Raw genomic sequence first — 19,409 nt, forward strand, 5'->3', positions numbered from 1 at the left:
TCTTTAGTGAAGTGTTCTTGGCAAGCATTAAGTGTAATTGCTGTTAGTGAAGATTATCGCTGGTCCTTGTGAAAACAGTGAAGTGAAGTTGTTATGCATTAAGTGTAATTATTTGGAAAATAAAGACAGAGAACTTAAGAGGCCAGTGTTTATTTTTGCCTCTGCTGACTTTGTGTGCTTTACACAGAAAGGCTGACCACAGGAAGAACAACTCACTGGGCAATGGCCTTCCTATACTGAACTGCTGCTGTTGGAGCCTGTGGTAGTGTGGGACGAGGATCTAACACTGGTGTCAGGAGTGTGATCTTTAAGTGCTACAGTGAGTCTAATCATCGACATGCAGCAAGGGAGTGTGCAGACAAGGTCCCGAGCTAGGCAGGAGGAGGAAGTGTTCCTGGCGGCAGTCGCTAAGCTTTTTCAAGCATAAAGTGTACAACTACATGCACAAAGTGTACAAATACAGGCACAGAATGGAGGTCTACAGGCACAGAATGAAGGACAGAATGAACTCAAAGAACAATTACAGGCCCAAATTGATGGACAGAAAGAACTCAAAGAACAATTACGTGCTCAAAATGAAGGACAGAAATAACTAAGAGATCAATTAAAGGCTCGAAATGAGGGACAGAAAGAATTCAAAGAAATATTGGGGGCACAAAGTAAAGAACTGAAAGACCGATAAGAACAGCTTCAAGAGGCATTACAGGAGCAACAGAGGGAAGTACAACTGAGGCTGCAAGGACAGCTAGACGCTTTTATGGGGGAAATGAAGAAAGCAACAGCTTAAGGAGGAAGTAGATCCAAGCTAGAGCTGCATAAGTATGTGGTAACCAATAATGTGATGGAGTGTAGACATTTTGTAGACGACCAGTGGAAGGATAGAGACGGCTATTTGAAGATAATGTGTGAGAGAATTCGGATCGTAGAGAAATACTGCACTGCTGAGCCTCAGGTTAGTGTAAAGGGAGCATATGAAAAAATAGACAGTGTATGGTGGATCTTGACGAATCCCAAGCATTTAAAGGTAGCATTACAGGGTTGAGTAATCAGAATGCAGAGGTTTTAAGTCCCGAATTTAATTATGATGCCCCAGTTCTTAGGGCCCAGACCAGTGAAGTGCATGGCAATAATGGGGTCCATTTAAAAAGGAACCTCGGGAACTTGATGGTAGAGTATCTTGGGAAGCTTACTGTGCGCAGGTTGAGTTACTTGCTGATCAGAATGTTTGGGATAATAGGCAGAGGGCAGTGCAGCTTGCTACTAGCCGTAAGGGTGCTGCAGTGGAAATTCTGGGCCAGATGTCAGTAGAAGAGAGGAACAGTTATCAGTCCTTAGGAGAAATGCAGGAGTGCAGATATGGAACCATGTATCAGACTGAGGTTTACAGAGCATAATTCCAGAGCCGTGTACGGGCTCGAAGAGAATTCTTACAGCAGCTTGCTCATGACCTGGAGAGTATGGCATATAAGACATACCCTGGAGCAACACCTAACCTGTTGGCTATTCTCTGAGGGACCAGTTCATCGATGCTCTTGACAGTGCAGAGCTGAAAGTGCAAGTGAAGCAGGCACAGCCAAGAAGCATGCAAGAAGCACTAGCTAAGGCTCTAGAAGTTGAGTCCTACGTCAGGTCCAGTAGGTCCACTTTTCAGGCAGGTCGTAGTGCAGGATTTAAGGCAAGAAAGGGGCAGGTACATGAAGTGGAAATATTTGAAGGAAGTTGCTGGTGCTGAAGCCAGGACGTAGAAAAGAGGGCTGCTACAAGTGGAAGAGGGAACAAGAGAAGACCAGAGGAGGTTGCTGGTTCTGTGGGAAGCTGCGACACAAGGAGGACGATAGTTACAAATGGAAGAAGGAGCAAGAACAGAGCAGTGCAAGGAAATCTACAAGTGTAACGAAAGTGTGTTGGACATGTAGTCAGGTAAAACACTTCAGTTCTCAGTGTCCAAAGAAGGGAAAGGAGGATAAGAAGGAGGCTGCAGAAGACCAGAAAGAGACGGAAAGCTAGTGGAGTCTGGTGTTAAGGGGCAACCACCAGCCAGCTTTTCCCAAGTAGCCCCGCCACTGAGAAAATGCAAGAGAACTGTCATCGACAGTGTGTGAGTAGACAGAAGAATAGATGGAAAGAAGTGTTCCCTGGTGATTGATTCAGCCTCAGAGCAGACTTTTGTGAGGCCTGATGTGTTACATCATCAGTCTCTGCCTGAGTCATCAGAACAATTGTGTGGTGTAACTGGGCACCGCATACAACTGAAGGGACCCCTGCATGTCCGGATTGAAGTGGCAGGGCAATAGGCTACTCTTCCAGTCTACGTGGCTGAGCCAGAGGATCCTTGCCTTCTTGGTCTGGATTATCTGATCTCCATGGGATGTGAGTTGGACTTCCGCTCCCTGAAGTTGAAGGTTCGAGGAAAGGAGGTTCCCGTCACAGCAGTGAGACGTACCAGTTCTGGTGGTGAGGTAAGGGAACTTCGCACTACACTGATACCCCCCAAATCAGAACTATTGCTCCAGTGCAAGGTGAGTGGCTCAAGTGATAGCTGTCTAGGGGTAGGGGAGCCTGATATACGATGCAAGACAAAGGCCAGAGTGATGGTGGGGAGAACTTTGGTGGAAACAGGTGCAGAAGAAGTGGTGGTAGTGTGTCACGGGGTTTTTATAATATCACGGTAATTTTGAAATATATGCTTAAATGTTATTTAAATTGATATTAATATTCAATAATATTGAAGAGCAGAGACAATGGTTGTCTTGCTACATCAAGCAACGATTCTCTAAGAACGAGAATTCAAAAACTTTCTCAACAGTACACAGCAGAGACTAATTACTCACAATTGCTGACTTACTGTACTGTTAGCCTCTGGAGAAAGTTACATCACCCCTGACAATAAATAACTAATACTAATAATAATAACATCAGGTTCTTGCTGATGCATTAACTCCTGGCACAACGGATTTTAAGTTAATACAAGACTGGTCTAAGTACCAGTTATGAAAGCAAACGTTTATGCAAGCTAGGAGCTATATGGGAAATAAGCTTAATTATGGAGAAATGAAACAAGAGTTTACTTACATTAAGCTCAAGAAAGGAACTGTTAAATTTATTAATCACAAAAAATAAATTTAACGTTACAATTCAAATCAATTAAATGAGACGCACTCACTCACTCACGCAATAGCTAAATACTTACGCCTAGGAAAAACACCTTAACTAAACTCTTAAAACTAGGAAATACACAAAGGAAATACCAGTCGATGAATACTATGTATCACCCGAGGAGTGGGGGTTTGGATTACTGGGATTAACTGTGCTAGTGGAGCTTGGGGTGCTAGCTGACCTCTCCACTTCTGAGCACAGAACCTTTCTCCGTCACAGCAAACACAAGACTGAATTCAAATAATGTATAGGCAGGACGCACAAGCTACCAGAAGAAGGCGTGGCTAACGGTTTAGGCGAGCAGAGGCGAACGATAAAGAAACAATTGTATCGCTCAGTAGCGCACTTAGTGACGTGCATTAAATCGGTCACTTCTGAAAGTGACGAATGTTTTGAAAAGTATACTCCGAAATGGAGGGAGAAACGGTTAGCTGAGCGATACACAGTGAGTTTTCCACTAATAGTTCGTGGCTTCTCACAAAACGGAAATGTTGCGAATTGATTCGTGACATTACGCCCCTACAAAATTAAATTTTTTCCTTATGGGAAAAAATTTGTGGATATATATATATATATGTATACATCCTAAGTCATTCACACAAGATTCACACTGTGATGTGTGTGCTATCCTGCTACAGGAGAAAGTCGCAGTCGCCAGTGAGCGAAAAAAAACTCGTATTTACGTTAATAGAAGCAAGCTTGAGGGAAAAACTCCGTGACGACGGTGAAAATCCTGTACTCGGGTCAAACTGAGCGAAAATTCGCTACATTTACACTGACAACTAATTGTTGTGTAGCGTGGTGTATGTAATACACGGTGTAGGTGTGACAGTTGTAGTGTAACTGTACCTACGTGTAAAATGACACAGTAAATAATATGGCGACGACGAAGGCAGAGGAGAAGAGGCGGCAGCGTGCGGCAGACGATCAGCTGGTCCGCACAGCAAAACTGCTACACCCATTGCTGAACCTGCAAAACCAATTGAGGTGGAGCATCAAAAGTGTCAATGAGACAAAATTTTATCATGTTACAATTACTCTCTCTGCCTAGCAGTCAGTGCTACGACGTACATTCGAGGTCGCCATTAATTATAGCACACGATTATGGTCGGCAAGTTGAGAATCCCTGTGCAAACTCGGGTCTTCCATAGCCTCGAACTGCACACGGGTCCTCAACCTGTGCCTTAACCTACAGTACTTATATTAATATCGGGAAGCTGAGAATCCTTGTGCAAACTTGGGTCTTCCATAGCCTCAAGTCGCCTCTGTGGAGTTCTCTCTCAAACTTCCCCCCTTAACCTACAGTACTTATAACAGTACAATACTTAATTAGTACCGGGAAGCTGAGAATCCTTGTGCAAACTTGGGTCTTCCATAGCCTCAAGTCGCCTCGCGGAGTTCTCGAACTTCCCCCTTAACCTACAGTACTTATATTAATATCGGGAAGCTGAGAATCCTTGTGCAAACTTGGGTCTTCCATAGCCTCAAGTCGCCTCTGTGGAGTTCTCTCTCAAACTTCCCCCCTTAACCTACAGTACTTATAACAGTACAATACTTAATTAGTACCGGGAAGCTGAGAATCCTTGTGCAAACTTGGGTCTTCCATAGCCTCAAGTCGCCTCGCGGAGTTCACGAACTTCCCCCTTAACCTACAGTACTTATATTAGTACCGGGAAGCTGAGAATCCTTATGCAAACTTGGGTCTTCCATAGCCTCAAGTCGCCTCTCAACTTCCCCCTTAACTTACGGTACTTCTATTAGTACCGGGAAGCTGAGAATCCTTATGCAAACTTGGGTCTTCCATAGCCTCAAGTCGCCTCTCAACTTCCCTCTTAACTTACGGTACATAATATGTATGTACAGGCCCTGGACATATTTTGTCCTGTGGGGCCAATGGGCGAGACGTCAGGTCTGCACCCACTTCACCACTACCCTGTCTCTCAACTGACTCAGAGATTACAGGTGTGGTTATAAATGGCACAGGAAGGGCATGTCCCTGAGTAGTGGCGATACTTTGGCACACACTGCAAGAACGGACAAAACTATCTATGTCCCGTCCCATCCCTGGCCAGAAAAAGTCAGCTCGGATACGGCCCTGGGTCTTCCTTTTGCCCATGTGACCTCCTGAGACTGAACAATGACCCCATTGTAACACTGCTAGGCGGTACTTGGCGGGAACGACAAACTGCAGTTGAACCTCGCCCTCGGGTGTTCGTGACTCACGGTAGAGCCGTCCTTGTTTACGAAGGAACTTGGCTCGACCTCCCCGTGAATACTTAATCACTCGACCCTTTTGTTTGTTCCGCACGGTAGCAAGTGTCGGGTCAGAATGTTGTTCTTGCACAACAAGTTGACTACACATCAGATCTTGCGGCGATTCAATGATCACTGGGGTGACACAGTCTGGAGCCTCAGTCATGGCTCGTGTTACCGCAGCAGCCGAAGTCTGAGTAGCGTCATCATCGGAGCAACTATCCTTGACTCCAATAATATTGCCTACTATAAGGTCAAATAGAGGCTCTGGCATGACAACTGCAAGTGTCGTACCAGTATAAAATGGAGATGCCACCTGGATACATGCCTCAGGGAACAATCTCACTGATCCATCAATAAGCTTTGCATGGATTTGTCGACCTGTATACTGTTCAGGCCGAACCAAACTCTGCTTAACAGAGCAACCTGAGGAACCATTGTCTCTCAGGTCCTTCACAGGAATGCCTCCCACAAACCCTGGCTGAACAAGGAAGGTACTGTCACCTGTGGGAGGGCCTGTGGAGGAAGCAGCTAGCCACTCATGAGGCTGCTGAATTGATGTGGCAAACATTGTGCCTTGAGGGTTATATTGGGAAGATGGAACATTGGCCATCTGTGGAGGGGGGTTCACTGTCACTGTGGGACTAGTGAACTGTGGGGAAGTACCCACACTGGTAGGGACGTGACCACCAGGCTGCTGCTGAGGAATGAAGGCTGCATTCGCTTCCTGCCTCTTTTGAGCTGGTGGTGAAAAAGTTTGTCCCGACGGTCGGTTGCGTGGCTGATACTGCTGCTGGTTGGGGTGCTTGTTGTACCGCTTCCAAGCAGGCTGCTGTGTATTTTGCCCCTGGTCCTGCTGCTGCGGTTTCGGACCTTGGCCATTATTCTGAGAATGACCTTGGTGCTGGGATTCAGTCTGAGACGGCTTCCCAGACTTTGCAGTATCTTTTCTGCTCCAGGTGTTTTGCTTACGAGTTTGATACCCGTATGCAGTAAAAAATGCGTCAGCCTTCTCTGCCATTTGGCTGGCATCTTTCACCTGGCAGATCTTAAGCTGTGCTATGAGCTCAGCAGGCCACGACCTCTCTAGCTGTGTACGCAGCATAAGGTCAATTATCCCCTCACGCGTGGAAGGAGTTTCATCTTTCTCCATCCACTCATTTAAGTAAGCTGTGAGACGATCAAGGAACTGAACAGCTGTCTCCTTGTCTTGGAGACAAGCTCGCATGAACTGAACTTTGGCGTCGTCTACTGTGAGACCATACGCCTTAATGAGTGCAGCTTTCATCATCTCATATGTGAGATTGTCTCCACGAATTCTGTGGAGAATATCGAGGGCAGGGCCCTCAAATAGGCTAAGAAACTGAAGCCGCTTAGCTGCCTCATCCAGTTGATACATGTCTGCCATGTCCTCAAAACGAGCTATGTACGGCTCGATTCGCTCGCTTTCCTTGTATGAAGGAAGCTTGATGCGTGGGGTCGCCAGGACATGTGCAGGGAGAAAGCTCGTGGAGCTTGGACCAACTGCAGCAGACGTGTCTGAAGCCAAGGAATCTCGCTTGAGCTTCAGCACTTCAAGTTCATGTTTTTCTCGTGCTTCTCGCTCGGCACGTTCGTGTTCTCGTTGTTCCCGCTCGTATTCCCGTTGTTCCCGCTCGTATTCGCGCTCTTCTCACGCTGCTCTTGTTCATAAGCACGCTCTCTTTCACGTTCCTCACACTGTTCTCGCTCGTATTCGCGTTGTTCTCGCTCTCGCATTCGCGCTGAATCTTACGCTCTTCACGGGCATCATTCTCGCTGCTGCTCCTGATTATGCCGTGAGAGTATATACTCTTTAATTTCGGTTGGGTCCGAAAGACCCATATCTTTGGCTTCCTGTAAAAATACAGTAGTAGCCATGGCGCTAATTTATTAAGCAAACCGAAATTGAGTACTGACTGCTTAGCGACGAATACTAATAAACACAAGTAAAGAGTACAGACACAAGCTAGTGGTGACCAGTCTTATCCAGTTAACTGGCAAAGAATAAATCAAAAATGTAAATGACTGGGAAGACTCAATAATAAACACAATGGTACGACGACTTCCCAGGAGCGAATAAAATCGTCTGGCGTTACCAAAAATAAACTAGAGTTAAGTATTCTATTGATTAATAAAGCAAAATTCACTTGCTAAATTAAAGGTAAACACCAGTAAGCTTGTGCCTATAAACTTTAATGATAAATACCTAAATATGAATGAGTGAGCACTATCTCGTGAATAGCTTTAGAGCTAGGAGTTAATATCCTGGAATGAGGTCGCCAATTGTCACGGGGTTTTTATAATATCACGGTAATTTTGAAATATATGCTTAAATGTTATTTAAATTGATATTAATATTCAATAATATTGAAGAGCAGAGACAATGGTTGTCTTGCTACATCAAGCAACGATTCTCTAAGAACGAGAATTCAAAAACTTTCTCAACAGTACACAGCAGAGACTAATTACTCACAATTGCTGACTTACTGTACTGTTAGCCTCTGGAGAAAGTTACATCACCCCTGACAATAAATAACTAATACTAATAATAATAACATCAGGTTCTTGCTGATGCATTAACTCCTGGCACAAAGGATTTTAAGTTAATACAAGACTGGTCTAAGTACCAGTTATGAAAGCAAACGTTTATGCAAGCTAGGAGCTATATGGGAAATAAGCTTAATTATGGAGAAATGAAACAAGAGTTTACTTACATTAAGCTCAAGAAAGGAACTGTTAAATTTATTAATCACAAAAATAAATTTAACGTTACAATTCAAATCAATTAAATGAGACGCACTCACTCACTCACGCAATAGCTAAATACTTACGCCTAGGAAAAACACCTTAACTAAACTCTTAAAACTAGGAAATACACAAAGGAAATACCAGTCGATGAATACTATGTATCACCCGAGGAGTGGGGGGTGGGAGTACTGGGATTAACTGTGCTAGTGGAGCTTGGGGTGCTAGCTGACCTCTCCACTTCTGAGCACAGAACCTTTCTCCGTCACAGCAAACACAAGACTGAATTCAAATAATGTATAGGCAGGACGCACAAGCTACCAGAAGAAGGCGTGGCTAACGGTTTAGGCGAGCAGAGGCGAACGATAAAGAAACAATTGTATCGCTCAGTAGCGCACTTAGTGACGTGCATTAAATCGGTCACTTCTGAAAGTGACGAATGTTTTGAAAAGTATACTCCGAAATGGAGGGAGAAACGGTTAGCTGAGCGATACACAGTGAGTTTTCCACTAATAGTTCGTGGCTTCTCACAAAACGGAAATGTCGCGAATTGATTCGTGACATAGTGGCTGCCAGTGTCTTCCTTGAGCCACAGAAGATAAACGAGAGAGAAATTGTGGGACTGTGCCAGGCGGTGGACCCTGATTGGCATCAGAGGAAGGCCTGTAAAAGGAGTTTTGTCAAAGAAGATGGACATCTGCCAAACCACTTACAAGACCTATTTTCAAGGAGTTGCCAATGTCTGGATGGCTCACAAGTGCTGAAGTTGATGCAGCTGCTTACGAAGTTTGCTGATGTCTTATCCACAGGAGACCTAAATCTGGGGTGCACTGTTCTGGTGGAGCATAGAATAGACACTTGGGACCACTGCCAGATTAAATAGCCAGTACGGAGGATGGCTCCGGCCCAACAGCAAGAAATGGAGAAGGTGATGGAGAATCTCCAAAGTCAAGGAGTAATAGAAAAAACCAGCAGTCCTTGGGCATCAGCAGTGGTTCTGGTAAGGAAAAAGGATGGTTCAGTAAGGTGTTGTGTAGATTATCGAGCCCTGAATGAAGTGACATTGAAGGATGCATATCCCTCTCCAGGAATTGATGACACCCTGGCTGCTCTGTCAGGTATCAAGTGGTTCTCCACACTAGACACGAGGGCAGGATACCACTAGTCAAGATAGAAGAGAAGGACAAAGGGAAAACAGTCTTTTCATATGGGCGTGGTTTATGGCAGTTTAAGGTGATGCCTTTTGGCCTATGCAATGCCTCAGCTACTTTTGAGAATCTCATGGACTGTGTATTGGAAGGCCTGCACTGGCAGATGGGTCTCAGCAATCTGGACGATATAATTGTGTTTTGACAGACTTTCGACCAGGAATTGGAGAGGCTGCCGGAGGTGTTTAACCGGATCCAAGCCACGCACTTCAAGCTGAACCCCAAGAAGTACTGCTTGTCTCAGAAGAAAGTGAAGTATCTGGGACACATTGCAGGCAAGTGCAGCATCACTACTGATCCAGAGAAGGTGACAGCTGTGGAAAACTGCCCGGTTGCAATTTGTGTGAAGGAACTAAACGGTTCTCTGGGCTTATGTACCTGCTACTAGCTTTTTGTGAAGGACTTTGCAATGATAGCACTGCACAAATTGTTGAGGAAGAAGCAGAAGTTTGCATGGACAGCAGTGACTCAGAAGGCTTTCAGTGAACTCAACCAGGCGTTGGCAAGCTCTCCTGTGTTGCCATACCCTGATTAGAGTTAGCCATTTATCTCGAACGGTGATGCTAGTGACCATGGTATTGGTGGAGTCATGTCACAGAAGAAGGGTGACAAGGAGTTCGTGGTGGCATATTACAGCAAGAAGCTCAGCCCAGCAGAGCAGAACTGCTGTGTGACCCCTAAGGAGCTCTTGGCAGTGATGAAGAGCCTTGATTGCTTCCATCCCTACTTGTATGGGTCCTACTTCATTATCAGGACAGACCATGTGGCATTCAAGTGGCTGAAGACGTTAAAGAATCTGGAAGGACAACTGGCATGCTGGCTCGGGAAGCTAGACCATCACAATTATAAGGTGCAGCACTGTCCTGGGCAGATACATAGCAATGCTGACAGTCTGAGTCTTTGGCCTGGTGACCCAGAGTGCTGGCAGTGTAGTAAGAAAGATCATAGCAAGAAATGCAACCGTACTGCAGTGACGAGGCCAGCGTCAGATACAGAAGACCTGAAGAAGATGCTGATGGAGGATGCCGATTTACAACCAGTGCTAGAGTGGCTGCAGCAGAATACAGTGTGACCATCTTGGGAAAAAGTTTTCAGGTTAAGCCCTGTAACCAAGAGCTACTGGAGTCAGTGAGACCTTCTTTGTTTGAACAACGGACTACTGGAGCATCAGTGGGAGACACCTGATGGCCTCAGCAAGAATGGCAACTGGTGGTTCCGAAGAAGATGAGGTCCAAGATCTTGGATGAGTCCCATAACCAGATCACTAATGGGCACCTGGGAGTGAAGAAAACTCTAAGTCAGCTGTAACAGAGGTTCTACTAGACTGGCATGTGTCAGGACGTTGAATGATGGTGTCAGGCCTGTGATGTATGCTGTACCAAGAAGGGACCCAAGAAATGTGGATCCACCCCTTTCCAGCTGTACCAAGTGGGTGCACCAATGGAAAGAGTCATAGTGGACATTGCTGGACCTCTGCCACTCACTGAAAGAGGAAACCAGTATATTGTATACGTGTAGCCATGGACTACTTCACAAAGTGACCAGAAGTCTATTCCATCCCTGATCAAGAAGCTGTGACTGTTGCTCAGTTGTTGGTTGACCAGTTTTTCTGTCGTTTTGGGATGCCACAAGAGCTACATTCATACTAGGGTAGAAACTTCGAGTGTGCTGTGTTCCATGAGTTCTGCAAGTTACTGGGGATCAAGAAGACCAGGACGACCTCACTAAGGCCACAGTCAGATGGGATGGTGGTGAACTTCAACTGGACCCTAGGACAAGAACTGACCAAGTACCGTGTAGAGTGACAAACAGAACGGGACTAGAAATTACCTGCATTGTTGATGGCATATCGGTCTGCATCCAATGAGTCTGCTGGCTACACTCCTGCAACACTGATGTTGGGCCATGAGTTATGCTTACCTGTTGATTTGTTAATGGGAAGACCACCTGATGAGCTGCCTACAGACACCTCCAGCTATGAGAAGCATCTTCAGGAAAGGCTGGCTGGGGTACATTATGAAGTGCGAGGAGCCTTTAAGTTTTCAGGAGAAGTGATGAAGTGGAAATTTGATGCCAATACTAATGAGATGAGCTTCATAGTTGGCGACCATGTTTGGTTATGCAACCTTCAGCAAAAGAAGGGACAGTCACCGAAGATGCAGAGCCCATGGGAGGGGCCTAAGACTGTGCTGGACCTCCTATCAGACGTGACATATCGGATTTGGGGAGGCAAGAAGTCTAGCCCAAAAGTGGTACACGGGAATTGTCTGTGGCTGTACCATGGGCCAGGATAGTACAGCTGGGTCGTTCTGCTGGAATCATGCTTACCTGCAGCCGAGGATGTTGAGGACCAAGGAGCTGATGTGCAAGAGGATGGTGAGTTTCCCAAGAGAAGTGCATCACGAAGAGGACCAAGACCTTCCAAGAAGAGTGGACTGTGTGGAAGAGCAGGGACATTGTCAGAAGCAACATAGAAGAAGACCTGATAAATAGAAGGATTATTTTGTGTATAATTAAATGTTTACATTGAATTAAGGATTATGTTTCTATACATTGTGTAGTTTTGTCGGCATGACAAAGGACTAGGGAGGGGGTAATGTTAACAAGTGGGATTTGGTAGTTGGGTAGTCCGGAAGTTTTTCAATGTTTCTCATAGTTCTGGTACGAGTCAGAGTTGCCAGTTAGCCTGCTGTTTGTGAGAGCAGTTATTTTGTAAGTTCTACATTAAATTTTGTGCTCATTTTCTCTTTAATGTTTTATTTATGTGATTGTTAAATTATGTATTTCAATTTAAGTTTGTGTGCTAAATAATTTTGAGTGTTATGCAGTGTAAGAAAACACTGGCATGTTTTGAATGTCTCCCAGTTGGTAACTGTTGTAACCGTTGCTCCATTCAAGAATGCACGAGATCTGTGAAAAAGTGTAGACCACTCTAGAATATAGGAAGCTTATATAAGGATGGGGAAGAGACTAGAGCAGTTTCAGTCAGTTTTTAGTTCAGTTTTAGTGTAGTGCAGTATCAGTGAAGATTGTATGTCTTCGGTACTTGTGAAAATAATGAAGTGTTGTTGGCAAGGATTAAGTGTAGTTGCAGTTATTGAAGATTATCTCCGGTACATGTGAAAACAGTGAAGTAGAGTTGGTATGCATTAAGTGTAATTATTTGGAAAATAAAGACAGTGAACTTAAGAGACCAGTGTTTATTTTTGCCTCAGCTGATCTTGCGTGCTTTACACCGAGAGGCTGACCATAGGAAGAACAACTCACTCTACAACATCCTTCCTATACTGAATTACTGCTGTTGGAGCCTGTGGCAGTGTGGGACAAGAACGTAACGGTATTAAGATATATGGAGTAAATGGAAAGTTGTTGAATGCCGTGACGAGTATGTATGATGGTGCTCAGGCTGCAGTGCATGTGGATAATGAACTGGTTGAATTTCTCTGTCTGAATGTTGGATTGAAACAGGGATATATCATGTCTCCATGGTTCTTCAATCTGTATATGGATGGGGGTTATAAAAGCGACACAAGGTAGGGCAGTGGATGTTGGAGTGGCCCTAATGAGAGAGGGCAGTTTATGGAAAGTTTCTGTACTGTTGTTTGCGGATGATACTGTGTTGCTATGTGAAGACGAAGGGGAGCTGCAAGTCTTGGTGAATGAGTTTGGGAGAGTGTGTGGGAAACAGAACTGAAAGGTGAATGTAAGGAAGATTAACGTTATGGTCTTCGAGAGAAATGAAGTCACTGAATGTACGGTGAGGTTGGATGACGAGGAAATGGAAAATGTGAGTGCGTCTAAATACATGGGTAGGGTGATGAGTAGCGATGGAAGTTTGGAGGGTGAGGTGTATGAAAGGGTACAACAAGGAAGAAAGGTTGCTGGTTCTTTGAAAGAAATGACAAGAAACAGAGAAGTGAGCATGGAAATGGAAAAGTTACTGCATGCCAGTACTGTGATACCAGTCTTTTGTATGGAAGTGAAGCTTGGACCATATTGTAGGGACACAACTCAAGAGTGAGAGCAGTGGAAATGAGTTATTTGAAAGGTGCATGTGGAGTCACATAAAGAAATAGACTGACACATGACGAAGTGAAGGAGCATTGTGCTGTGGATGTCGATGTGATTGGCAACGTTAGGAGAAACACATTGAGATGGTTTGGCCATGTGAAGAGGATGGAAAGCGAGAGACTGACGAGGAGTGTATGTGAATGAGTGGGAGAGGGGGGAAAGGGAAGGGGAGGCCAAGGATGAGATGGAGGGATGGAGTGGAGAGATATATGAGAAAGGGGGATGTGAGCTGGGAGCAGGGCGGTGAAATGGCGGGGGACAGGGCGACATGGAGGCGATTTGTTTGTGGCCACCCCTTACGAGATCAAGGTGTCTGGCAATAGAAGGATAGATGGATTTACGATATAGGGGATCACATCACAGTGTGGAACGTGACCAAGTGAGCAAGGTTGTATTATTTTACCCTTTTTGGCAACATCTGACTCTTTGGGGGAAATGACTGGTACCAGTTTAAGGCAGTACTCACGATTGTTTAAAAAAGGTAGGCATGCCATGAATCAAGAGAAAATGATCTTCTGGTCTTCTGTTCTTGTAGAGAGGAAATGCATTTGGCGTTATTCGGACATATTTCGTTCTTTGGGGGAAAAAGTATAGTCCACAGAAAGGCAGTTTATGTGACAATTTCACAGTGGTATGACATGCAGCGATTGGCTAAAATGTCTAATCTAATGCAACGAAAACCAAAATATATCCTATTTACTCATAGACCGATATTCTCTGATCTTTATATTACCTTCAGTGCAACTAGTATTCCTACATCTAAACGGTTTAAATTCTCGGTGTTTCGCTTAACACTACCTTCTTTAGGATCTCTCCCGGTAGATCTCTTGCTACAACCGCCCCCGAGAAACTTTGAATTATTATACAGACTCAATAATTGCTTCAAACACGAGCAGCTAACGATAATATACAAGAGTTACGTGCTCTCTGAGTTCGAATATTGATCATCTTTGTGAAGTGGATGTGGTTGCATTAAAACTATTTGTCTATCTATAGCCCGACGCCCTACTCCCGCAAAGCATGACCGCAGACAAAACGCCTCCAAGTCGTTCTGTCACCCACCATATGACTGCCCTCCCCCCAGCTCACTCCCCCCTCCCTCATATACCTCTCAACTCCATCCTTCCACCTCATCCTCGGTCTCCCCCTCGCTCCTTCCACCTCGCCTATATTCACCCTTTTAGTCTTTCATTCTCCATTCTCTCCAAATGTCCAAACCACTTCAGTGTATTCCTCCTAATCTTCTCAACCACATCCACTACCACCCCACAACGTTCCCTCACTTCTTTATTCGTCAACCTTTCCCTCCATGACACTCCACATGCTCCTCTCCGGTAACTCATTTCCACTGCTCTCACTCTTGATTTGTTCGCATCTAGCAAGGTCCACGCCTAGCTTCAATACGTCAGGGTAGGGATCACAATAATATCGTGCAGTGACTTCTTAACTTCTGCACTAATCTCCCTGTTTATCATCACCGTCTTCAGTGAACCCACAACCTTCCTTCCCTACTGTACCCTTTCAAACACTTCCTCAAAACTTCCATCTTTACTCATCACACTACCCAAGTACTTGAATGCACTCACATTCTCCATATCCTCACTATCCAACCTCACTGTGCATTCTGTGACTTCTTTCCTCTCAAACACCATAACTTTACTCTTGTTTACATTAACTTTAATATTCCTCTTCCTACACGCTGTCCGAAATTCATTCACCAAACCTTGCAACTCCCATTCAATTTGCCTCAGCAATATTGTATCATCAACAAACAGCAACACCGGAATCTTACATACCTCACTCACATTCATTTGACCAACCCCCACATCCACTGCCTTACCTTGCACCTCCTTTACAACCCCATCCATGAATATATTAAACAGCCATGAAGACATCTCACATCCGTGTTTCAGTCCCACATTAAGTTCAAAGAACTCACTCATCTCTCCATCCACTTGCACCGTAGCCCTAGCTCCCTCGTTCATACTCTCCACAGCACTCATAAAATTTTCTTCCACTCCATATATTCTTAATACCTTCCATAAACCTTGCCTATTTACTCTGCTATATGCTTTCTCCAAGTCCATGAAGGCAGCCTACATCTTCTTTCCCTTCTCTAGATACTTCTCCACTAAACATCTTAGAAGAAATATCTGATCTGCACACCCTTTTCCCTCCCTAACTCCCCCTTGTTCATTTCCAACTAACTCCTCTGTTATATGCCTAACCCTATCAATAAGTATTCTACCATATATTATCCAATCACACTAAGAAGGCAATACCCGTCTAAGGCATATACCCCTCTGGTTACCACATACTTTTGCCTCTCTTCTAATCTTTTGTAAAAAGGAACAATTATAATTGATTTCCAGTCAAATGGAACCCTTCCCTCTTCCCAAGGCAGTCTATACAACTTTCATATTCCCTCCACAACAATCTCACCACCATACATCAGCATTTCACCACACACTCCATCAATTCCTGGGGCCTTTCCCATCTTGATCTTCTTTACTGATTCAACTACTTCCGCCCTACTGATCTCTTCCTCCCTCCTCTCATCTCTTCTTCTCCCAGCCATTCCCCAGCCACTTATACTCACACTGCTCTCACTCTCTACATTCAACAAATATTCAAAGTGCTCCTTCCATCTCCTCATTTTCTCTGTCTTCTTCACCAACAATCTATTATTCCCATCTTTCACTCCCTACTATATCCCTTTTCACACTGTCTTACTTTCTTTACCTCCTTCCAAAAAAATTTCTTACTCTCCCTCCATTTCACACTCAGATTCCTCCCAAACTCTGCATCCACTCTCTTCTTATTCTCTTTCACCAATCTCTTCACCTCCCTTCTGTGCACATATACCTCTCTCTTCTCTCTCTCATCTCCCCTACCTGTACCTGCTAACCAGTCACTATATGCCTTCTTTTGTTCCACAGCTCGTTTCACCTCATTATTCCACCATGCTGTCCCTTGCACACCCCTGCATCTCCTCCTCACTCCACAAACCACCTCGCACGCTGTGCCTATCTCTTCCGTGAATATCCTGCATACTTCTTCCACCCATTCCATCTGTTCTAACTCATACCTTCCCAATCTGTCTTCCACTATGCTCTTATACACTGCCATTTTCTCACTCTCTTGCAACTTCTCCTCTCTTTTCACAGGAGCTGCTTCCTCCTGTCTTCCCCTTCGTCTCTTCACCCATTTTCTTTGCAGCCTTACCTTGACCATCACTAAGTGATGGTCCGAGATTCCATTCCCCCACCCTTTTCACGCTCTATCATCCAACACTTTTCAGCGGTCTTCTAGGGTTTGGTTTATGTTTTTTTTTTTTTTTTTTATATATATACAACTGCTGTTACTGAAGAGTCAGTGTGTAAAAAAAGGACCGGTAAAGGAAGAAAATATTAAGTGGTATCAGTTTTGTGTTGCAAAATGCATGAAAGAAAAATTCTTTTGAATTTAGATAAGGCGTTGTTTCTAGCTTTTAGACGTGGAAGATGCATCTATATAATATATAAAAAAAGCAGCGTTGTTTGTTTGTTTGCCCTTCAATCACGTGCAAACTAAGGGCCAGAGACCCATATATATTTTGAATCAGGGTAACCCAAGGATGGCTTTAGAGGGCCCAAATTCAGGTCTGGATCATTTAAGTCACCAGTAGAGTGTTCGCCATTTTTGGCCCGGGCAACGCCAGGTACCCTTGCAGCCCAATTTTTGGCATGGAGACTCGCATGACCACCAGTTCGGACATAGGCTATGTGAATTTGACCTCCAAGGTCATTTGAGGTCACTGGTAATACACACTCAAACGACTGGACCCAGCAGTCCAATTTTTCACATGAAGACTCACAACACCTCTAGTTCAGACATTGCTAAGTGAGGATGACCTCTCAGGTCATTTGAGGTCACCGGTAGTACACGCTTGAACGACTAAACCTAGCAGCTCAATTTTTGGCATGGAGACTCACATAACCTCCAGTTCGGACATAGACTATGTGAGGATGACCTCCGAGGTCATTTGAGGTCACTGATTGGAGGTCATTTTAGGTCACCGGTAATAGTAAGTGTGCACAAATACTGTGCGGTAGTTTGTGTAAGCTGAAATAGCAAGTTCCTGGACCTCTTCTAATCCCTCTTCAGAAGCATAAGACATACATGATCTTTCTGGAGTAGAAAGAAAGACCGGACTAGAACAAAGAGGATTAAAGTATTTGCCTTTTTGGCCTGGCAACGCCAGGTACCTCTGCTAGTATGGTATAAATAATAAACTGACAATAAAAATACCGAAAACATTATGTACGGTAGGTTGTACGTCATTTCAGATGTTCTTGTACATTACTTCACTCAGGCTCATGGAATGCAGCTGGAGTGTGTCATGTCAACATGGCTGAGAAAATGGGATAGTGGGAAAGTTGAAAATGATAATATTAAAGAGAGAAGTATTTCACTAGGAAGGAAATTATTCACAATACCTGTCCGTGATTTTATATGTGCATCATGCTGCAGTGCTTTTAGTGGACGCAAACTCCTAAGCCTGACAGTACTTTAGCTGCAAGATGGACAGATTCTAGCTACATGGAGAACAACTCAGAGAGTGGAACACCCGTGAGCAAACAATTAGTCAAAGGTTCGAACATTTGTCTCTGCCCAGTGATTGAAACCAACTGATTTCTCTCAAAATCAGACTATTTCATTGATGCCTGAGCTTCAGCCCATGCACAAAACATGATTCAAATCGAATCAGAACTATCTGAGTTGACCTTGTAGGTTGACCTTGACCTTTGAACTTCCGTTTTTTTTTTTTTTACCTATGATTATTCTAAAAATCGAACACCCTTATCCTTGCCTTACCCTGAACGTCTCCTCAAAATCTGGTTTTAATCGGCTTAAAACTAAGTTCACCAAATCATATGAACTTGACCCCTAACTATTTATTCTCAAAATTGATGTCAACCCCACGGCCGATCCTGACTACTTAACATAATTTGATTTCAGTGCATATCAAAACTGTTTCAGTTTTATACTTTGTTCGCCCATAGTCAAACAGATTGAATTTTTATCTTGTCCTGTGCCCTTAAACTTTGATTGATTATTCTCAAAATCGAATCCATTAGTTCATGTCATACCTTTAACCTTTCCACCAAGATTTGTCTATATCGGATAAAAACCATTTAAGTTCACCTTGCAATGCCAAATTTTGAGCAAGCCCTATGATGTTGACATTTTTCCTGTTATTCTCAAAAAGTAAATAGGTAATTTATATTCCGTATCTGACTTTCAACCCTTCCACCAAGTTTAATTAAAACTGGGTAAAAACTGTTTACGTTATTTTGTTCTCACGCGCACGTGCGCACACTGATAAAAAAAAATATTACCCATATCACTCAGCAACCGGAGTATTAAAAAAAGAAAAAGTTGCCGACTTCACGGGATTATGAGAAATATATATCTAAGTCAACATTTTGGCTTCTCCTCTGACCAGCTTGGGTGGGTGTGTGAGGAGGATTGGAAGCCCACGATGGCCCAGTCGCTATTCTTTGCGGGCTCGGTGCTTGGCTCCCCTGTGCTGGGTTGGGCGTCTGATCGGTGGGGCCGCCTGCCTATCATTGTCTTCAGTAATCTGGTCGGGGGCACCGCCGGAATTGCCTCTGCTATGGCTTCCTCTTTAACCAGTTTTTCCATCCTGAGGTTTGTAGTGGGGATGACACATGCCACCCACTACATTGTTGCCTACATCCTCTGTGAGTCATAACTATTATTACTGAGGCTACAGCTACTGCTAATCTCTCTCTCTCTGTCTCTCTCATGTTATCAGAATATTATCACAATATTCCTTTTTTTCAGTATATTTCAGTTTCTCTCACTAAAGTGTCAAGGCTGTTTTGCAAATGGCAAAGGAGGTTCCGTATCACCTCTTCCTGAGCAATTTATTCTGCACATAGCACGTGA

At 44.2% G+C, this 19,409-nt stretch overlaps 1 protein-coding gene across 1 annotated transcript in view; it reads left to right on the forward strand.

The window, feature by feature from the left end:
* Positions 1-19,409, forward strand: part of LOC145410008 (organic cation transporter protein-like) — a 139,763-nt gene that overhangs the window by 20,029 nt on the left and 100,325 nt on the right. Inside the window, exon 4 of the mRNA XM_080280218.1 lies at positions 18,943-19,201. Coding sequence (XP_080136344.1) covers positions 18,943-19,201 — 259 coding nt within the window. The remainder of the gene's footprint in view (positions 1-18,942; positions 19,202-19,409) is intronic.

Source organism: Coenobita brevimanus, chromosome 84 (assembly GCF_032717465.1).
Source record: "Coenobita brevimanus isolate Jiangsu-jjx chromosome 84, ASM3271746v2, whole genome shotgun sequence".
NCBI lineage: Eukaryota > Metazoa > Arthropoda > Malacostraca > Decapoda > Coenobitidae > Coenobita > Coenobita brevimanus.